The following is a 23,797-nucleotide window of genomic DNA, read 5'->3' on the forward strand; positions in this document are numbered from 1 at the left end:
GAGAGAGAGAGAGTGGCAAACCCTTCAGGAATGAGAGATGCGGCTTGCGACACAGGAAACAGTTTCACCTGGAGGGGCATGCGAGCCCCGCGCAGCATCCAGCACGCCAGCAAACGTGAAACTAAACGCGCGCGGACGGACACGTGGGTGGGCGCGCGCGCGAGTTTGCGATGCATGCATATCGCTTTCTTGACGACCCGCGCTTTCCACGGCTTCAACGAGAGGCTCGGTCGATGATCAGCAAAAGGCAACGTTTTACAGCGATACACTGGGAAAACTACAGTGCAGCACTAATGCACACTGATATCCGTTTTTACCAATGTAGATTAATTTTAATCTCAATTCAACTAACTCTTCATCTTTTTCTAATTCCTAGAATTAAAAAAAGATGGACAGTTAGTTGAACCGAGATTAAAATTAAATTACATTGATATAGAAAAGAACAGTGAGTACATTTTTTTTTAATACAAATCAATTCACATTTTAAGTCTTTTAATTACATATTCTTTATTATCATGATAATCTTGTAATCTTAAAAGGATTAAGTTCATTAAGTATTCATTAACACTGAAAATATATAAACTGATTTGCATTCAATTGTATCAATGTTGCAATATAGTTTTCTCAGTGGAAAACACTATTAAACTCCTGACACGCGAGCAGAACGTCGCTTTGCGAAATTCTACGACGTAATCCATTTGTTTGGAGAAGATGCAAAATTGCACTGCGATATATTCGTAACACCACGAGAATGATAGGAATAACAAGATAATGATATGAATAACAAGATAACGAAATGAATAACAAGAAAATGATACGAATAACAAGTTTTTAATCTTTTATCGACCAAGTTGGATTTTAAAAACACAATCATTTTGATATATTGTGAATTCTGGTAGATAAAAATTTATAAAAATCTATAAAAAATTTAAAAAGATTAAAAATCTATAAAATCTATAAAAAATAGGTAAACTACAATCCAATTTTTGTTATAGTAAAAACTCATCGCTAAAAGTTTCACAAGAATTTTTCCAAATTTTTAAATAATCTAGAACAATATAAAAATCTACAGTGAAACTGAAAGATTCACGTTGCTATCGGTGCAAATGACCGACGTTAAACATTCTTACTAGAAAAAAAAAAAATTAATTGTAGAGCGTTTGAAAATTAGGAATTTTTTCCCTTATATCCCTTTACCTTTAATATTCGTAGTTTTGTGTATTCTGAAATGTAACACGGTCCCACCTTTTAAGGGATAATGACGATTGCGCGCTATTGACTCTCTCTTTCCGATCGCGCGCATGTTCCTGTAATAATACTTTGCGAAATCGCGCAAGACAAAAACATTATATACATCGTGATCGAGCTCGCGATGTGATACAGAATAATGTTTGCCTGGCAATTCGTTTCTTGCAATTACTAATTAATATGCCTCAGGGGCCAACTTTCGCCCGTAGAAATACATCGCGTCTCTCGCTTTTGAATGGTGGCAGGTGTTTATCACGCAAAAACGATTGATTTACCAGTATGAATAGTCGAAATGCAACGGACGAATGCTTGAAACAATACCGATACTAACACCCATCTTGTTGTCAGTATAGGCATTGTCGGCCCACACGTAATAATTATCGTAACACAAATGTCGAACGATTTCTCTCGGTAATTTCTGAACTCCTCCTCCAACCGATTTGTCGTCCTATCTAACCGAAGTTGAAATCACTAGAGTTAATATAATTCTCTTCTAACATTTGAGCGATATTATTTGAAGCTCTTGATTAGGAAAGACTTAAAAATCATATAAAAAAAAAATTAAGCACTCAGTACTTCTAATTTGTTTCCCAATTCTAATAAAATTTCACTATATATTCAATATTGGAAAAATGTCTCTTTATATCTCGGAAATCAGATTTGATGGAAATATTTTGATGACAAATTTGAGTTGGCAGCCTAAAAACAGACTTCATGTGCTTTTGTACAAAAACTTTATAAACTAGGATAATTAATATGTCCCAAGATACAGCCTCTCCTACTTACGTTCATGAAAAATTACTATAATTACAAATTACAAGAAACAGCTTGTTAATAAACATTTATTTTGCATCTGCAATGTTAATTAAAATTTCTCAAAAACATGTCTCGCGCTTATGATATTAATTGTGCGATGAAGATGACAATCATGAAATATCGGGAGTAATGGCGAAACTTTACAAGCTTTACAAGCTTGAAGTACGACGCGCCAGACGTCCATTCGGCACCTCGTGCCGTCGTTGTTTTCCAAGCAGAGCGAAAAAAAGGAATACGATATCAAAGAAGAAGAATAAAAAGATTCAAACAAGAAAAAAGAAACATCACAAGCTCAACACATTTATGTTGAAAACGTTTTAATCTACATATATAATGTAAAATGTATGGGATCTAATTTATTTAAAGAGATTTTTTTGACGCTGCAATTTTTATAAGATTTTTTTTTTTAAACAAACTTACGTCACTTTCTAGACAAATGTTCTATGCAGAAAAGTGCGAAATAACGGCTTATCATTAAAGTTATCGTAACTTTTTCGTCAAATGCAACGCAAATCTTCACGGCATCCGCTCTGCAAAAAAAAAACAAAACGAGAACATCGAGAAATGCGGCCGTTGAAGAAAAACAGCGGAAGAGGAGAAAAAAAAGGTAGAAGATGTTGTGGGAGGAGATTGCGAACAGGATGGGAAAAATGCGAAAGAGGAAAAAGGGATGCGACCTTCTTGTCGATTGATATAACGCCACGATTTGCGTAATATACTCCGCCATAAAACTCCTGGTGATTTATCCCGGTAAATAAATAGATTTCAGTGTTGTTAACCCTGTTTTTAGGAGGAACATCGCGCGCACGCATGCCATACACGCGCACACACGCGTCTCTCTCATCCTGCGTCCTCCTGGCTTGCGTGGCCCATCGCAAGCGTGTGGTGCAACATTCGATGCGTGGGTCGTGGGAGGTGAAGAAGTCGCGGGAAGAAACGCGCTCGCGCGTGATTAAAAATACTGGTTTCCTCTCCTCTGAGACGACAGGGGATGAAGAGGCGAGAAATAGAGAGGGAATCGTGATATTTAAGAATTTCGAGCAGAATTTACGAGCGCCAGACGGTCGACTCGGTATATCCTCTCTCTTTCTTTCTCTCGGTTTTTTCTCTCTTTCTTTCGGAACGAGCGACATAGTAAATGGTACAGATACGGCGAGATGTCGGATGGACCGATCGTTTCTAGCGAGCTGACTCCGGAATTTTTTACACGCCCTTCGCACGCGATGCCCTTCGCTCGATCCGGGACTCACGCACTCCCATATTAAATGTGGAATATGAAGATAAACCAAAGGCTCGTGGAACTACCTGAGACCAGAGAAGTTACATTTCAAAATAAATTAAATCTATTCTTTAGAATATTTCTGAAATAGTTTTGAGCAACATGCGATGCACATATCATGTGTGTAGTATAGAAGCACAGATAGCAGATCTTGAAGGAATTTCTGTGATAATTACTTTATTTCGCCGGAGCTGACATCAAAATCTGTAACATAGTTATTGGTACTGAGTCTGCAAGATTCATTTAATTTATATTAACCTTTACAGGACGGGAAGCCATTATAATGGCGCTGAAACAGTATCATATTTCGAGATAAGAAATATTATAAAAATAATGAATTATAACAAATCTATACTCAAAAAAGAATAAGATTTAAAAAATAAATCCGTTTCCCTAAGTGTTAATTAAAGGCATTATATTTAATAAATTTTTTCTTAATATAATCTTAATTTCAAAGAATCGAAATAGCATAATTTGTAATAAATAAAAATAGCATAATAAATTAATAAGTAGATTTTAATAAGAAATTTAATAAGAATCTAAATTTGCAGATGTAACACACAAATAAAGAAAATTAAATTGTGACATTTTTGAGAAAGAGATTTAAATGATAATTAATTGTAAGAATTCAATAGATCCACCATCAGCTCCGGAAAGTTAACATGTAGTTTAGAATTGCAGGAAATTATTTCAAATATTATAGTACAATTATTTGTTACCATGCGATTGTATCGAAATGCACGACACATGATTATAAGTGAAAAATTAAGCCGACAAACAATAAATTAAATAACGGAAAGAATCCTATTTTCGTTATTCGAAACAAATCGAGCTCGATAATATTTATATTTAAATTTGCAAATAGATTTTCCAGTTCTATAAGAAAAATTACGCGCTAAATTTGTCGGATTTGAAACGCAATCGTAAACTGAAAAAGCTGAAAATAACATTAAATTACACAATAACGCAATTACATCGATGATCAATTTAATAATGATGCTAATAAGCATCATAAAACACTGCAAAGAACTTATTACGAAAAATATCACCTCAGTATTAATACGTAATATGCGATATAAATATTAATACCTGTGCAAAGAAATAATTGCTCTATTTTAAATTCTTCCATGCAGTTCTAAACTACATATCAAAATAATTCCTATAATATTTTCTACAAAGTGTTTCATTGTATTTCTAAAAAAAAAAAAATTAAAAAATCGATACATCTCATATTTTTTTAAAAGAAACGATACATTTACTCGCGATAGGCACGATGCTGATGACCAACAAAGATAAAGCCGTTTATACATCAAGGATAAATCGATCGTTAATGCGCATAGAAGTGCAACATGTCGCGCTCAACGCGCCCGGATCTCGTAACAATAAACACAAGGGAAAAATGTAAATACGCGCGTCATTATTGCTCCTCGAGGGGGACATTACGAAAGAAACAAGTGCGCACGTCGATTAGAAGGCGTAGCCGGTAGGCGGAGCATGCCGAAGCCGTGTTAAACTTACATAGAGCGCTAATATACACGCGAAGCGGACGCACGCGAGTTCTATAAGTCACTTATAAGTACATACATGCGTGCGTTTGTATGCGTATCGCACGATCGGCGCATTAAACGGCGTCCCTCCCGGCTACCGCGCGCCGCGAAACGATCCATGGCCGCGCGGTTGGAACAGCTGGAGGAACGTAGGCGCTGCTTCCCGACGTGAAAACGAAATAAATAGCACACTGATTATCCCATTAAGCGAATTAACTAGCGGGGTAATTATAAGCATATTACACGCCTCTCCTCCCTCTCATTACGATTGCGAAGATATATGAGTTTGCGCTGGGCGTTCGTAATTTGTCAAGGACAGAATAATTGCCGTGTGCGTTAATTTGTTTGTTGCGTGTATTTTTGCTGATATGAATTTTAGATGATTAATAATTAATTCACTGCGGTAATGTTTGTTGCAATGGACATAATATAATTGGATATGAAATATATTTGTTAGTAATATCACACAATTACAGTATTATGTCATATCATATTTCTGCCTTTCTTTCGTCCTTTATCATTAGTTTCAATTCTTTCAATTCTTTCAATAGTTTAACACTATTACTTTAATATTTTGCTATAGAATTTTTTATTTGTTTCCAAAGAAACTTATTTTAATTATTTTTATGTTATTATAATTTTATCATATAATATTTCATATTATCATATTACATTTCTTCGTTTCTTCCTTTTTTATTTCATTATTTAATTAAATTTTAATTCTTTTCACATTTAACATATTTTATCTTCTATATATTTTAATATTTTCTGTATATTTTAATTAATCCCGAAAAAACTTTTTTTTAATTCTTTCATTATCTATTATTACTATCATTATTATTATTATTATTATTATTATTATTATTATTATTATATAATTATAATATTACATATCATCACACTGTATTACGTTTCCATTTTTTATTATTAATATTTTATTAAATTGAATTAAAATTTTTTATCTATTTACATATTTAATACCAGTTGTTTATCTATGTACTTCATTTTACTATATAATTTTATTTATTTCCGTATAAACTTTTAATTATTTGGTCATTATCATTTATGCGATCGTGCGTTCGTAGAAAAAATCAATCGAATCTAACATATAAATAAACGTGTTTATCATTAATGCGATCTTTTGTCCGTCTATGCCATGTCTACATCCGCAACGCTCGCATTGAATAGGAAATAACACGCGGGAATGTCAATTAAATATAAATATGCTGTAATGAGCGGAATATTAAGTGCAACGAACGTCAAACGGACGCCATCGGGCGTTCATCAAGACGATATTCACGGTTGTGCCTTCGCAGTTCTTCCCCGCTCTTTGACGTAAGTGCACAGGCGTGCATTCTCCGCCCAGCTGTGCTCGTCAGAAAACAATGGCGGGAAACGCGCCACTGAAAAATTCAACCGGTCGCCAATAAATTCGTCGGCGAATTCCAATTAGTATTCTAATAGGGAGGCCGACCGTCAGTACTTGGCAAAAATTAAACGAAATTAAAAGAATTCATTAATAATATTAATTTCGTGTCCGGAGTAAAAACATTATTCTTACAAATGAATGAAGAATAGACTTTTAGAAATTAAATCACTTTATCCGTTTGCAATTTTAATTAAGAGAATTTTTTATTCTGTTTTTCATTATAGTGCACGTAAATTAAACATTTCCGAGGTAACGATTCTTCAAAAAACTTCTTGTCTCTTAAATTACGAGAAAATAACGAAAGATTAAAATAGTTCGCATAGAATGACTACAATGTTTCCATTAAAGGTTCCGCAACCGCGTTGATAAAGTGGCTGGTTATTTGAAGAATGGAATATTCCATGGTATTCGAGATGTTTACGCCGCTCATCTCTCGAAAATCACGTAGGCGGAAGAACAAGAGTGAGGGGGAGGGTCCTTTGGTTTCTATTTCGAAAAAAAAAAGAGAAAAGAAAAATTGTCACGTGCTGCCCTGTTTAAGAAGAAGGAGATGAAGGAGAAAGAGGAAGAAAAGATCAATAAAGCGTGGAACAAAGTGAGAAAAAAGAAAAAGATAGAAGACCGCAGAGTGGTGGACAGGAGAGATAAGCGTTTGCACGGGGAAAAGCGAGCCGGAGAGGATGATAGAGGAGAGGAAACGACACAAGACAACTTCTCTCGCGATCTCCGGGCTCGCAGGTTTTATTTATACCCAAAGCTGCCGTATTATTGGATCACCCCCGCCCGACGTAAACGTATCTTACAACATATCTTTCTATTTCGTGAATGTCCGACTTCTATTCCACCCACTCAACGTCCCGGTGACGACATGGCTAAAGGGATTCTATCAGACTCGCGATGACTTCATTAAAAATTTTATGTGCTTGCGAAATAGAAATTTTTTTTAATTCCGCGTATTTTGGTGAACATTGCATGCTAAGTGCTAAGTTCTTACAAATACAAGTAATACAATAGATGCCTTCATATATGATGTATATGATTTAATTTTCTATGTAAAAGTAATATATAATTACATAAATAACATAATAAATAACTTAACTATATTGCATGTTTGCAAATGTATAAATCCATGTACGTATGCAGAGTATTAAACTAAACTATATATATGAAGTCACTTATTACACTTGGATTTACAGTGAACATGAGATTACTGCGATAATCTACGGTTAACGTTTACCGTAGGCAAATCATAGAGGGTGAGGGCATTCAACATTCATAGAGCTTCACATTTAACACACTAAAGAGAAATTTCTATTTACCAGAGTTTCCATCCTATCAGAATGCAATATCATGTGGTTGTAGGAATCTCCAATAAACGCGTCACAATTTAGTAAGATATATTGCAAAAGCTCCCTAATATTCATAGATCTTTCTGAATAATATCGATTTGATAATTTTTGCTTAGACGCTGCAAATTGTGCTATTACTTATATGTAGAAATGTGATAAATAATAAAATGTTATTTTATCCATCTCCATTATACACTGAAAGAAAAGATTGGTTGCTGCAACAATTTAGATAGTAAAATAAGGCATAATATTTTTACTATCTAAATTGTTGCAGCAACCAATAGAACGCCATATCCTCCGATCGTAGAAATTCTCGATAAATGCGATTTATGTATTGACATCGCGTTTTGTACGCTTTCTTGCGACACGATCATGGCATATAGGATTATCGATGCTGGAAGGTGGTGATTTGTCGAAATTAGTTGAAGATCCGAAAATTGGGGTCAGAACAGTAGGAACGAATTCTCGAAGACGTAATATTTATGAGGTGACCGAAGGAATTCGGTGTTTTCCGGAACTCTTTAACACTTTAACACCGCGCTTAGGATTCCGGTCGCGCTGATTTATTTGCCGGTCGTCTCGTCGTAAAGCAGGCGCGTAAGGAATGTGTTAGCGAGATAATCGTAAAACTGATGACAGCTTTGGGTGGTCTTCAGTTATGTTTCACAAGTCAGAAATCAGGATCGGAATAATTACTTGTCTAATGTCGACCGCAATTGTATATTTCGATTTTTTAAAGATTTTTACTAAAAATTAGTTTTTATTATTACTTCTATAATACACGAAAAGAATGACTTTTTTGAATATTCTAAAAATTTGAAGATAGATATATATGCTGAAAATGTAGAAATGGATTTACCCTATGCTAATGTTTACATATTCTCTATGTTGATATGAACAACATGATGTGGATTTAACACTCTTAAGGAGATCCTAAAAATTAATTATTATAAACATCGGTTCGTTAAAAACGAAAAAAAATTTTTAAATATCACTTATTTTTAGCATACAGCTGTTATCTGATGATAATATTTGCTACTAGAATGTCAAAACTGTTTGCAACATTGGTTATCACATTTCATTTTTCCACATAATTATTTTGATGATTCATCAAAATTAATTGCAGATTATATTTATATTTAAATTTGTAGATACTTCAGCAAAATCATTTCTTCTTTGTACGATAACGCAAATTATAGAAGTAAAATCGATAACAATCCTTATTGTACACATTATCAATTAAATGTTATTAAGCGTTATTCTTATAAATAAATCAATTATTGCTCGTTGAATTATCTATCGTGAATTCGTACACAGAAAAAGATTTTGTTAAAAGATCTAAAATTTAACGCAATACAGATCTGAAAACAATTTTGTTGGACTACCAAAATAATTATGTTAAATTATAAACTAAAAAATTATGAGTGCTGCAAAATGCTGCAAAAAATTTTGAGATTCTAGCATCAGTTTGAATTTCCAACAAAATTATACTTTTAAATCTGTATCCAGCAAAATTTTAAATGTTTCGTCAAAACCATTCTTTCCATGTAATCGCGTTGCATCGCAGAGGGAAGATACGGCCGAAGCGAGAATCAAAGTGGTAAAGGCTGTATACCTCGATGCATGTGGGGATAATCGCCTCCCCCAAGGAATGCACCGGTGCAAATCTGCATTCTATGGATGGCGCGAATGCCTGCGGCGGCACGTGGTTCCCATATCTCACGGCATCCGGAAACTTTGCAATTAACACGAGAATCCGACGCGGCCAATGCGTGGGAGGCCGATAATGAATTTGATTCAAAGTGAGCACCCCCGATATATCCGCACGCATAATGCATGCATGTAAACGCTCGTAAATAGACTCGCGTTACGAATCGATAGAATTTCCATAAGGAGGTAATATCGATACTCACGATAGTAGTATCGTGAGTTTTATTGCAATCGTAAAAGATGTCTGCCGCAAGATTTATTGTGTTTACTATGTAAACATTTGGAAATACTGGAATATGATAGATAGCAACCTTAGCAATGTTCCGATGCATTAATCATTCGTATATTTGTACACGCAAGCTCCATATAAATAATTACAGCTGCTTCAAATTGATAGTCCTAATTTTTGCGAAAAAAAAATAGATATAATTTTCTCTTTTGTTAATTTTTTAAATATTATTATATCAATCCAATAATATAGGTATACTTGCTTTCGAATATTTTAAAAAGACATTCAACGCAACACAAAAAAAATAAAGTTATTTATTTTAGATGTCTAAATTCGTTGTTCTGAATATTTTTACCGATGTCTATTCATAAGTCGCGTTTGAAAGTTATCTTCTTGAGAGTTTCGCTTCCCGTTCTCTCATACATATTGCCATTAATTACGATGTATTGAAATTCGATTTCGCGCGGAACTCGGAGGATGCTCCTCGACCCCATGGGGTTAAGAAATTAGTAGTGGCACAGCGCGCTGCCTAGCTTACGAAGCGAAATAACAACGAGTAGCTCCCAGAAATGCGAAACACGATGAGAATTCACGTAAGCGCGATCGTCCACGAGCCACAAAGTCGTAACCTGCAGTGCCACCGGTTACACGGAACAACTATGCACGTGCGCAACTATGCACGTGTGCTATGCTTAAGAAACAGGGAAAGAGAAACAGAAAGAGAAGGAAGGGAGATGGGAGAACCATCGTTTGGTTCAGCATATCTCTCGGTAGCTAACGCCACTCTGGTCATTAGTATCTATCTTCTCCGCGTCTATCCTTCCTCTGGTGTTCCGATCTAGATTTGCTCCACTATACTCTGCTCCGTTTCTCTCGATCTGCGATTTTCTCAAATCTTCATTATTTATTATCTAATTATAAAATTGGAAATCAAGAAAACTATGCAATGCAACGAATCTTTAATTGTATTAATTTACGACAATAATTGTAATTTCTGGAATTTTTGAAAATTTTCTAAAAATATACAAATCGAATGGTTTTACTGAAGTAAAAAATTTAGCTATATCTGAAAATAATTTTATTGGATTATAAAAAATATTATTTAAAAGACTAACGATATTGTTGACAATACTATGCGAAAAGTTTTAACATTTTTGCAACCATTTTAAGTCTAACATAATTATATTTTAATAGTCCAAACAGAATTGTTTTTAGATCTGTATCTAGCTAAATAGATATTTTAGCAAAACTGTTCTTTCCGTACCTGAAATAAAAATCTTTAAAATTTTTTAAGTAATTGTTTAACTTCGAGGTTTTAATCCACAAGATTTCTTGACAATTCATAAAACGCGGCCACAATTGCGACATCACAGAACAAAGTCGAATGTCCATAAAGAGCAGCAATGTCGTTACGACATTGTTGAGTTTGCGCGCCATAGTATTATTAAAGAGACTAGATAGAGTGGAGAGTTGGCAAACTTATTTTGTAGCAACTAACCTGATTTAATTTAACGGAATGGACTCGCTAATTAGCACGAATTATTATTACGATGCGATAATCGCGGAACGCGCCGATTGGCAATTGCGATCAAGATTCAACGAATTATTATAACCGTAGGTACAAAGTGCAAGCAAACTCTATGGAATCTTATCAACGTACTTTAATCGCGATAGTCTTATCCCTTAACGAGAATTCCTGATCGGTATCCCCGTTATCGATCCTGGAAATCACGTTCGGAATGTAGCTGTATTCGTGATTACACATTTTATTGCACAAAGATAATATTAGATGCACAGACGAATGAAAATACTAAATACTAAAATACTAAAATACATGAAAACTTACGAAACGAGAAAATATTAATTTCTAGACGATTCTAAATGCGTCGAAGTGGAACAAAGAAGGCGGAGCGAAGAAACAAAATAAATGCCAAAGTAAAATCGGCTAGAAAGTAAAAGGTACTTATTATAAAGAACGGAGGACGGACGTTAATAACTACGATAGCATTTAGCTAGTAAGAAAAGGAAGTATAAAGGATCAAATTCCATTATAATTTTGTCTTGCTCGACACGTATGTTGTTTACGTAAGGAATACAAGACGATAGATCACTCTGAAGAATTTGTCGCATCGCGAATTTAAGTTATTCCATGCCAAAGTACAATGTTGCCCGAAATCTCAATAAGCATATCTCAATCTCGAAATAGTAGTTTAAATGTAACTATCCGCAAGGAATTGAATCATTACTCATCAACGTCGGTGTAAAGAAAACAACAGCAGGAAGCAATGTCACAAGTGTAATTTTCATTCAACGCTGACTAATTCTAACAAGACGCGAGAGATCGAAGGAAAGGGGGAGAGCTGCCAATTTAACATTCGTTGACGATTCAAGGGAACCTGAACGAATTACGAGTTCAGCAGCAGCACTGAAGTAACAAATCCCACCGCGGATGAGCCATTATGCTCAAAGGCAGTGCGCCAGGCATTTCGCCGGCACATTGGCTGCTTTGAATTCAGATTGCACGGCCATGCGGCCTCCGCGTTTTTGTTCTTCCTCTTTCGCAGGCAATTTATGCAATCTGGCCCGCGTCGTGCGCGTATTTATAACCGCCGGCCCTTTGTGTGTTAATTTGTATTCGGGTATCTTGCGCGGAGGACGAACCATGAATCTTCTTGATCTTTTTGATCGATCCAACGTATCTTTGCATTTTTCCGATTTACAGGAAAGCGGATTTTAGACGATATCAACCTATGCATAATTAAAAATTTGATATTGCTATAACTAAATATAAAAAATCTATTCAATTTTTTTTCATAAAAATAAAAGCATCATTTAAAAAGATAGCATGTCCAATGTATAAGATGTCTAATATTATTTTTTTAAATATTTTGTATATATATTAATAAAATAATAATGCTAATAAAAAGAGAATCAAATTAATGTCTTTCTTTAATTAACATCCTGTTATAAAAATGATTATAAATATTATTTTATCTTTAAAAGGACCAAAAAGATATGTGATATGCGCAGGATAAATAACGTAGCGGGAAAGATCCGCGCCACAAGTTGGGGCGAGTGATCGACTTTGATCTCTGCGGTTTTTATAGAAGCATCTCACGTCACGACTTGAGCTTTCGCGGCTGTCGCAACTCCTCCGCGGAAATCCCACAGAAATTGGAGCGAGATGTTGCTGAAAGATGGGAGAATTTCACGAGCGAGCGACCTCTCCGCGTCGCGTCTCGCCGAGGTGCAACGCACTCGTTCGAATAAAAGTTCCACGAAGAGGAGGCCGCTCGCTCGAATTGGCCCCTAATTTCTTCCCCATAACTAAAGAGGTACACTTTATGACTGGCGGTTCCCTTTTTCTGTTGCAGCGTTGAAGGTGAAGCTCATGCTGAGGCGACCCATCAATCAGTTGGTTGCGCAAGGCATCATGCCACGTAAGTGTTGATCCGCTTGTTTATTACACCGTTTATATACATTTTTTTCCTCTCTACGCCACGGAAAATTGCGTCTATACGACTCAGGGCTGTTAAAACTCTCGCTGATGCTCGCGATGGTTGTGATCAACGTAACTTTCGTTACGACCGTCATTGAACGTCATTGCCGGCTAGTCTCTACGGTCTTAAAAACGTCTTCGCTCACATCGATTGATACACGAGTTAATTATCACGCCGTTCTCAAGGATACGTAAAAAGTATAGGACTGATATCTAGGACACATCTAGATTGTGGTAAATTGCTTCGCAACAATTAAACAAATTGACAATTAACTGTTGTTTTTTGTGAGTTTTAAAGCGAAACAAATTAGGTCGTTTTTAAGTCGGTCAATTAATTTTGTAATAATTAAATCAGGCATTCTAAAAAATACTTAATAAGATAAATGAAGTTTTTAAGAGAAATTAAGTTTTCTTCCCTAGAAAATTACAATAATTTGTATTTTTTAAATACTATTTCCTTTATACTTAAAAAGTGACACAACTAAAAAAACGTAATTTCGAGTTATTATCATGAAAGAGTTAAGTAAATATTGTCTTAATTAGAAAAAGTGAACAAAAAAATATATTCTTAATATGATCAAATATTATTTATCATTTTAGTCTATCTTAAAAAAATTACTCTTTTTGAGTTATGACAATTTTAATAATTTTTAATAATTTCATTCAAAATTATTAAAAATTCACAACTCAAAGAATGATTTTTTTAAGATAGACTTTAAGATAAAATGATAAATAATATTTGATCATATTAAGAATATATTTTTTTGTAGATATCATTTGGTTAGACAATAATTTTCTGTCAAGTTGAAAAATAATTTTTCCTCTTTTCTGGGAAACTTAATTATTTATTATATCATTTTTAAAGTAATAAGGAGTAATATGCAAATTAATATAATTGTTTAAAACTGCTTATTTATATAGTCTGCTGCTTATTTGTATAGTTAGAATATATTTTAATAGTCAAAGAATATTCAATATTTTGTTTGCGTTTATATTCTTGTAAAAGATGTAGTATTTTCTCAACGTTATTTTCTGCATGAAACAAACTATTCGATCATTTTTCCTCATCATACCGTGGACTAAAATGAAGAAGCAAAACTAAAAACATTCGCGCGGCGTATGGCGTGCTCGCATCCGAAATCCTCGAAGCGATCAACAGCAGTCTAGTTACGCGGTAGATTTACGATGGATACCAAATGTTTACCAGAACGAAAGCACGAGCATCCAGTAATTATTTGGGTCACACCCTAAAATATTGCTCTTGTTACCGTGCGCGCGTTGGCGCGTTTATGGCGCCCGGTATATATCGTCGGCTTGATGAAAATACGCGGTTTGATAGGCCTCATTCGACTTTACGCGTAAAACCGCGTGTGTGCACATTGCATTTCCATGCCGCGCGCAGGGTTCATTCATCTGCGACTTTCTGGGGCTTTAAAGTTAAGCCCCGTATACACATTCGCACGCCTGAAAATAATAGCCGTTTTCGCAGAAGCTACTGATTACATTAAAAATTCATTACATTCAAAAATTGATAGGTTCCTGTGAACCGTTTTTCTGAAAAAGTTTTTTCGCTAATATTTCTTTTTTCTTTACTACTACTCGTTTTATAATATTTAAATAGCGTTGTTCAACGCTATTTAAATATTATATAAAATTGAAAGTTTTAATTTTTTTATATCATTTTGAAAGATATTTTCAGTTTCATATTCTTTACTTTTTATTATATATTCTTAGTTAGCAATTTATTATTAATAATTACTAATAATTAATAATTATTAATAATTATTTTATTATTATATTATTTATACATTTCTTTTTTATATGTTATCTTGAATTACTTTAATTTATTTCAATCTTCACTTGCATTTCCTAAAATTGTGTATTTCTTAGCTAGGAATTTATTAATTTATTATTTCGTCTATATATAATAAATATATATATATATATATATATATATATATATATGCTATTATTTCTTATTATTATTTTAAGTTTAGACTTTAAAGTAGCATTATGCTGATGTCTCACCTTTTGAGATGCATTTTCTCCTACTTTATTCTATTCTGTATATTAACTCATATTACTCTCATTATTTACACTTCAGTAAAATTATTTTTATATTTTATACTTATGAGATTACACATTTAAATAAAAATTTAATTGCTTCTAAATTTTTTTGAGTTATATGAATATTAGAGACACTGAAAATTATTCATTGAAAAAGTAAAACATGTGGAAAGTTGTTCATTATAAATGCTAAGAATGCAAAATTGAATGTAATAATGCATTATATGTTTACGACGATATTAAATATCTGCCAAATTTGTTGCTTCGCCACAGTGAAATATGCGCCAAATCATACATCATCATGCGTATTGCCATCGCGAGTATAACGAGCAAATATAAATACAAATAACTACATGTTTTTCTTCTGGGATATCAATCGTCGTGTAAAGACCGCAGTGTTTCTTGCTTTTCCGAATCTTGAGCCTATTCCAACCGCGAAAAGCGATGTTTATTGCGGCAAATTAACGATGCCCCTCGGACAGTTTGTCTGAGATTAGAATAGACATTACAAGGACGTCTTTGAAACATATTTCAAACTTCTGATATCTCATTCGCGAAAGGAATAACAAATTACTCTAAAAAATATTAGTGTGCATTTAATCCTATGCGGCATACATTTTTCTATTAGTCCCATTTCAACGAAACTTGATAGTTTTTTAAATAGATTTTTAAAGACATTAATGTATGATATCATCACACTTTACAGGGAACTCAAGTACTATAAAAAAAATACGTAAAAATTTATTAAAAAAATCATAAAAAACTAAATAGAGAAATATTAACACTGACATAATATAGATTTAAAATTATTTCTGATTTTTTATGGATGTTAAAAAAAAACATTTATATATATGATGATAGATATTATAATACATTATGATGGTGAGTAAAAAATAGGAAAACTTAGTAAACATAGGAAATCAATCGTTTTTACGATATAAACAATTTTGTATATTAGTATCATAACTAATTCATTGATTTTTGTCGTGTCGTATGTGATGTGAAGATTTACTTAAGTATTATATTTACAAATAGCGTTTTAAATGTTCTGATTCAATTTCCATGTACGATTCAATGAAAAATTTATCGGGAATCAGTAATTATTGATTACTTAAGTTAACATCAACCAGCAATTACAATTGCCATTGGATGAGAGATTATCTCATTAGATCTGTAATTCTCTCAAATAGGCCTATTTATCAGTCTTATTTATCTTAATTTCTTTCTTTTCACGTCGTATGCAACACATAAAAAAAGAGACAAGAAGTCAGTTATAATACTAACATACAAAACTATTAATCTCAGAAGTAGTTGAGCTTTCAATCTATGTTCATTAAGGCTTTTTTAGTCAGTAGGATGTATTATCTACCATATAAATAGTTTTTTTTAACACTTTGTGTCAATACTATCATGATATAAACTTAAAACCCATGCTGTTAAATCCATCATGGCGTATAATAATCACAGTGAAAATGGACATAATGTTAAATCCGATATTTTTTAGAGCGAGAAGCTTCGAAAAGGAAATGATGCCATTCAATTCACGATTGCACTGAGAGAACAAAGCAAGAAACATACGTACTATACATACGCGAAAAGATGTAAATTATAGATCGATTCATAAGCGATCTTATAGTATCCCACTTTAGTGCGATTCTCTGCGCGAGAGATCAGAAACCCCTACCTCCCATTACTTTTTTATTTTCTCTTCGTACCTTCACAAAAGTACCGTAAATTCTCCGTAACGAGCTGAAGAGTAATATCCGACGAGGAACGCGTTGCATCTCTCGCGACCGCGACGACGAGCAAGGGAATTACATCCACGATTAATCTCGAAGCTGCTAAAAAAAACTGGCGACGGGGAAAGAGCCGGACGGCGTGCCCCGTTCCACGACTGGCTGGATGGAAACTTACGGCACGCGGTTAAAATACCAGGGCGCCCGTGTATTTTCACATTTCCGCTGCCGACATCGGCAACGCGACCGTAGGTGGGTACGTGCCTTTTATTCCGCGTAATGACGTCCACGTCTGCATGCGTCGCACCGACAGCATCCGCGTCCGGAAATAGTGATAGGGACACATTTCGGGGATCATTTATCCACCGATTTAACGATGTTGAGGAATGCTGGAGCCTGAGGACGCGTCATGTTAACACCAAAATGCTGCCTTTGAGGACCATCGTTCCGGAAATTGATGCCTGCTGCATGCGTCACGTTGTGTACTAAGAAATTCGACGTTTATTTGACTCTTCTTCTTTCTTTTTTTTTTGTTTTTTAAAAAAAAGTCCATTTGATCAAAAGACTGAAAATTGCGATCTAAAATTACGAATGAGAAAGTAATGACAGCCCTGTTTCGACTTCTTTCAAAGCTACTCGAAGTAGCTTTCACCGAGACGTTTCAGCGCAATGTCGCTCTTAAAATTAATCACGCCCAGATGGGCGAGTAAAGTACGATATAAAAGACACGAATGTTTTTCCTTGCACGCGCAGCGTTGAAGACGCCACCGGCGTTTCACGAGCAACGGAAGCAGTTGGAAAGGGCGAAGACAGGCGATTTGCTGAAGGCAAAGATTCAGCAAAGACCAGGCAGAGACGAGCTGGTTCGGCAGCATATCCTTGAAGATGTAGGTCACGTGGATCCGAGTCTGGCGGAGCGGCAGCGAATGCTGAAGAAGGCCAGGCTAGCCGATCAACTCAACGATCAGCTCAGTCATCGACCTGGGCCGCTCGAGCTCATCCAAAAGAACATCCTTCATACTGAAGAGCCCATCGAGAGGGCGGTCAAAGGTATCTCGCGATAGCCTCCATAAAATAATTATATAAGATACTCAAACTGATTGCTAAAATATCAAAACTTTTTGCAGCATTACTCATCAGATTCCTGCATAATTATTTTAACGATTTAACAAAGTTATTTTTAGATCTGTATTTAGTTAAATTTTTAAATGCTTCAGCAAAATCGTTCTTTCCGTGTACATATCAATGTGATTTTTCATGACTAAATTTTCCCCTCCAGAGGGTCACATTCCCTTCAAGGCCACCTGCGAGGGGCAGGTGACGAAACCGCAGCACCCGGACCACTACATCACTTTCGAGGATGATTCCCAGAGCTCGGAGGGTGCGCCTTCACCACAACTGGAGTCGCGATCATCGGATGTTCTGGAAACTGCGGCCGCTTCTGCGGGCATCGTCACAGTTTCCTTGAGCATACCGTCGACCGGCGGTGCCGTTGTGGTCTCGTCGACGTCTCCCGTCTTCCAGCAAACGTCTACGGAATCGACGATACAAACATTCGCCGAACTTTGCAATACCGTTGTCGGAACGCAGCAGCAACAAGGTCAGCAGCAAGTTCTACACGGTCAGCAACACACGTCTACGCAGGTAAAGTTTTAACGCAGGAAAATAATTAATGCAAACATTTATCTTCTTATTGGGTTATATATCGACACATGTTATTGAGCTCTATCTCTCATACCTAAAATAAGTAGATTTTCGAACTTAATCTCTAAACGTTTAGGCGGCAATGAAAGCATTAATCGAGCGTGACGAAAATTAATCGCGCAATTCCCGATGGCAATTCCGATATTTAGGAGGTCGCCATAATTATGTCAATAGCGATCGATACCGCGTGTCGGTTGCATTGTGGAAGTTTGAAAAACCACCTTTCTCTCTTTTAACAGGCGAGCCAAACGACGAATGGCCCGTCGACGACCCTCCTACCATTGGCGCCGGCGCCGAGTCCGATGTCCCTGGGCTCGACGACATCCAGCTTGAGTCCCCTGTCTAACATCTCGATAGCGTCGCCCCCGGCACCGCCGCCGGCGGCGATCACCCCGCGGCCCCAGCCAAGCCCGATAGCCGCCACCGCCGTCCCCACGTGCCAAAGGAGCGACGCCCCCGGGAAGGACAAGAACAGAAAGAAGTCGAAGACCAAGAGCCAACCCAAGACCCGCACGATCAAGTTCCACGAGTATAAAGTAAGTTCACTTTCAATTTATTGTGTCAACATTTCGGTGACGAGAACAACTGTGTCATTCTGTGTGACTTGCATGAAGGAGAGCAGCGCGAGGGCATACATCGTTTTTCTTTTATCACCGTGTTGCAAAATGATACTGTTGGTTCTCTCGTCGGGAGATATCGATTTTATTACGCAGGGCATTATGTCTTCACAGAACAGCTATTGAATTGCGATGGAAGTTATTAAACGATATTTTCAAAGTATCGAGATTCTGACATCACTGTTCACGATTACCAGTCCATCGCGTGAATCTTTAAACGTAATAGATATTATGTAAGACAATTTACTCTTAATATTTAAACTAAAGTAGTTTTATAATAATACAATATTAAATACAGTATTAAATCAGCGGTAATTTAAATTGATTTCTACATTATGTGCGCGTTCAAATTGCTTTAATCCTTAATTTCGTAATTAACTTATTAAAACGATAAAATATTCAATCTATAGATTAATATTATTATTGAAACGGAAATTTATATAATGTTTCCTCTTTCTCTCCCTTCCTTATATAATTTTTTTAAATATTTTTGTTTAATACATCGAAATTATCTGGTTTAAGCTTAAATTACTCGACACTGCTCAATTATTCGGTCACAAACTCGAGCCAAAAGATTTTACCGGAAATACTTCTCTCAGTCGCGAACTAGTTCGATAAGCGATGAAACGAGAGGTGCAAAGTAATTTTTAATCCGAAGCATGACCAGAATATACACAGAGGCGCGCGATAATTATCGTGTACCTGGGACGACCGGTGGTACTACAAACTAGTGGCGGAGTGCTCGCCGGTCAGCGTGGGCTAACGGAGAGCCGCATTTCGGCGTGGTAGCCAGCGGGGCAAAAAAAAAACGAGACAGACAAAAAGCATGACATGAGAGCAAGAAGAGGTGGTCGTGTAGAAGGAGGAGGACAAGGTAAAAACGAGCTCGGAGCATGGACCGTGAATCTCGGCTCCCGTAGGCCGCCTCAGAGAGCAGCGAAAAAGCGTAGAGAGCCCCGATCTCTTGGGGCCTGGAGGAACCTCGGAGGTAGATCGTATCGGGTGATTAACTCTCGCGATCTCCCCAGAGCGAGGCTCGAAGCCCCACCTCGTTAGCTCTGAGTAATTCGAACGCTAATTGCACCTAAGAGTGGAGAAGTCAGGAAGTGGGCTGCGCGGGGTCTTCTCCCCCAGATCCTGATAGACGCCGAGCCGAATCGAGCCGCCAGGCCCCGAATAGCGCGCGGGCCCCAAAACATTCGAGATATAGCGTGGCCAGTGTGAAAGCGAGCCGGGAATGGGCGTGCAAATGAGGGCGCAGAAAACATCTTGATGTATCATTTATCACTCGGCCTGGCCTGAACCGGAGAGCTACGTCACCTATCTACCTACCTTGGTCTCCTCTTCACCGGGCGCCAGACAGTGATGTCAGGAAAATATATCTCAAATCTGTTCACGGATCGCGAACAACGTTATGTAAAGCGAGATGCATAAAGGCGGGATTTATTCGGGTTGCGAATCGTGTATAACTTATTATAATAAATGATCAAGCGCGAGTTGCATTTTTTATATTTTCCTTACGTAATGATAATCTTGCTAGGGACCGCCAAACGCACAAAAGACGCCAGTGTCGTCTAACACTTCCGGTCTCGGCGGCGCGCAGCCCGGTGAGACCAGTTATGAACTACTTCTGCAGCAGCAACAGCTGTTCCTCCAATGGCAGCTCGAATGGCAGCATAAGGTACTGATGCACGCATTATAACACGCGAATTATAGAAACTTTTTACAAGCGAAAAGAATTATATATATCTATCTCATAATTTCAGATAAATAATTTTTGTTTATCTTTTTTAAAAAACTTGTACCACTTCTCCCAAATATTTGCTTTTCAAATTAATAAAAATAGTTTTAAAAAATCTTTTTTTTCTTTTAATTTAAATTTAGTATCCTCAAATCATTTTGCCGGCCGCGCAAAAGCCGCTATCGCTTACAAGTAGCGGCGCGAGCGATGCTGGTAGCGTAAGCGGAAGTAGCGCGAACGCTGCCAGTCCGGCTCCGTCGAATTCTTCGAACAATCCTTCGGAACAGCCCCCACTGAGGCCTTTGGGCAAACTAGAAGATATGAAAGGTATATTGAAATCGCATTAAAGAACGATCGGTCGCAAGTATCGGAAAATAATTTCGTGTGTCGCGTTTGCAGTGAGCGATCTAAAGGTAGAATTGAAACGACGGAATCTGCCAGTGTCGGGCTCGAAGCCGCAATTGATCGAGCGATTAAAGCCCTTCACAGAATCCAGCAGCAACTCAATCTCCAATTCTACTGGACCACACGTAACGCACATGGGTCATATTCTGATGGACACTCCTGGCCCGATGGCGACGGATGATTCCAGCTCTCAGATTAAGAGTCCGAGTTCTATTGTAAAGGATGAGCCGAGTAGCCCGCGAACAGCCTCGCCCCACAGTAGCGAGCACGACGACCCGTCGAGTCCGCCAGGTAAAACGTCATCTCGATATCTCTTCGTTAGAGCGCCGCTTTAAGTTTGGTGCGTGAGAGGCGATGAGATTTTCGAACGAAGCTGTTGATTTGAGAGACAGCACACGTGGGTGTTTTTACGACACAGTTCATGTTTCAGGAGATGATATCATCAAGGTGCAGAGGAAACGAATAGAGGAATTACAGCGCGAGCTGTATAAGTCGCAGCAACAGCTTCAACAGATTCGTCAGACACAACCAACCACGGTGCGCGCCGAGAAATTAGCACTTCAGCAACATATACAAAATAAAATGCAACAACAACAATTGGCTTTGCATCTGCAGCAGCTTCAGCACTTACAGCAGCAGCAACAATTACAACACCAGCAGCAACAACAACAGAGCCAACAACAAACGCAACCGCAACAAGCTACGATTCATCAAATCAACGCGAAAGCGAGTCTTGCAGCTTTTCTGCAAGCGCAACCAAACAATACCACTGCTATTCTTGATTCTGCAACTCTGACCGCGATTAACAACAAGAAAAATCAGTCTAAAAACAGCACTACTGTCCAAATACCTACGGCTATCGTCTTAAATTTGGCGAAGCCAACAAAGCTGAATGGCTCACTTCTTGGTGCTCTCGTGGCGCAAGCGCAGGTTCAACAGCAGCAGCAACAACAAACAACCACTACCGAAGACATCAAACCACCGCCACCGCAGTACGACGAAGCTGCTAAGTTGCTGAAGGTACGATTATTTTAACTCTCCTATTATAACTCTATAATCAGTAATAATAACAGTTGTAATGTCCAAATTCTTTTAACACTGTATAAATAACTTTCTCATTTGTCGCGTGTTTTTTATTTACAGGTCAAAATCGAACCAGTCCAAAAGAGTCACATAAAAAGTCAAGTAGTTGACGATGTATTAGAGATTCTGATCAAGAATGGCGAATTACCACCAAGTGCCGCGCAAGATCCAGCCACTCCCACAACTCCAAATCGCCAGCTACAGCCAAATCTGGTCTTCACCACGCCGGCGGACAGTCCAACTCAATCATTAGTTTTTACGGCCGCCAGTCCAATGAGTCCGATTAGTCCGATACCGATGGAGGTGTCTCAGAGTGGTTGTCCAAGTCCATCGACACCGGCACCACCGCCACCACCGCCATTACCATTAACCGCATTCTCCATTCAGTTACCTACTGCACTTCAACAGCTGCAACAGGAAGAGATTACCCCCTTCGGCACGGACCTTTTAACCTCCGAGGCCGAGTTGGACGCCGCAATGTTACTCAGTCCTCAATCAGTGCAACAAGCTTCTCCAGATCCTCAACCATCACAAGAAGTGATTCCCGATAATGCAAATTTGGATCTCAAAGTATGTTTCCTTAGAGAAGAAATTTATTAAGAAGAAGAAAACTATTTTTTGACGTGTTGATCAAAATAATTATGATATGATTAAAAGTACAGATGGAATTAGCAGTTATTCAAATTAATATTATATTTTTCAGGAACTGGAATTGGACTTGGAAACATTGGATCCAATGGACTTCGTTCAACTGGATTGCGACATGCCGATGGATATGGACGATCCTGATTGGTTGGATTCCCTAATGCCGCAATCGCCACCACCTTCAGCGACAATGCTATCGTCCAACCATCAGTCTAACACTCCATCCATCAGTCTCTCATCCACAGATATCTATGACCCATTATTAGGCAGCAGTCAGTACTCGTTTGATCTCTTTAACATGGAGGACTCTGACTTCAAAATGTCGTCCGACTTATCTCCAATGACCTGGGATAAGGTAGACTTTGCGACCTAGCCCGAGATACTCTCTTACAATCCGGCGTTATGTACTTAATTCTCGGCAGGTAATCAAAAATATAATTCGAGATAGACAAAGAAAAGCGAACAATGATTGCGTTGCTTGAGGTCTGTACAATGCATTTTATATAAACTATTTCGTGATATTCTTGTCTCTGATGCATCTTGTAACCGACGTTATGTGTACTTATACGCACGCGTCAAGACAAGAAATGTTGATTTCGAAAGTATACCTACTTTAAAAAATAGGTACATAATCGCGCGGATCGTTATCATAATTAATAATTATGTACGTATAAAAACGAGAGAAGGCTGTCG

The 23,797-nt window shown here is 37.0% G+C and overlaps 1 protein-coding gene across 1 annotated transcript in view; it reads left to right on the forward strand.

Moving 5' to 3' along the window:
• Positions 1-23,477, forward strand: part of LOC105620377 (MKL/myocardin-like protein 2) — a 124,264-nt gene extending 100,787 nt beyond the window's left edge. Inside the window, exons 5-14 of the mRNA XM_012201876.1 lie at positions 12,982-13,047; positions 17,663-17,959; positions 18,189-18,553; positions 18,853-19,149; positions 20,771-20,911; positions 21,115-21,298; positions 21,371-21,667; positions 21,795-22,396; positions 22,520-23,029; positions 23,163-23,477. Coding sequence (XP_012057266.1) covers positions 12,982-13,047; positions 17,663-17,959; positions 18,189-18,553; positions 18,853-19,149; positions 20,771-20,911; positions 21,115-21,298; positions 21,371-21,667; positions 21,795-22,396; positions 22,520-23,029; positions 23,163-23,477 — 3,074 coding nt within the window. The remainder of the gene's footprint in view (positions 1-12,981; positions 13,048-17,662; positions 17,960-18,188; positions 18,554-18,852; positions 19,150-20,770; positions 20,912-21,114; positions 21,299-21,370; positions 21,668-21,794; positions 22,397-22,519; positions 23,030-23,162) is intronic.
• Positions 23,478-23,797: the final 320 nt, after the last annotated feature.

The sequence above is a fragment of the Atta cephalotes genome (genome assembly GCF_000143395.1).
Source record: "Atta cephalotes unplaced genomic scaffold scaffold00025, whole genome shotgun sequence".
NCBI classification, from domain to species: Eukaryota; Metazoa; Arthropoda; class Insecta; order Hymenoptera; family Formicidae; genus Atta; species Atta cephalotes.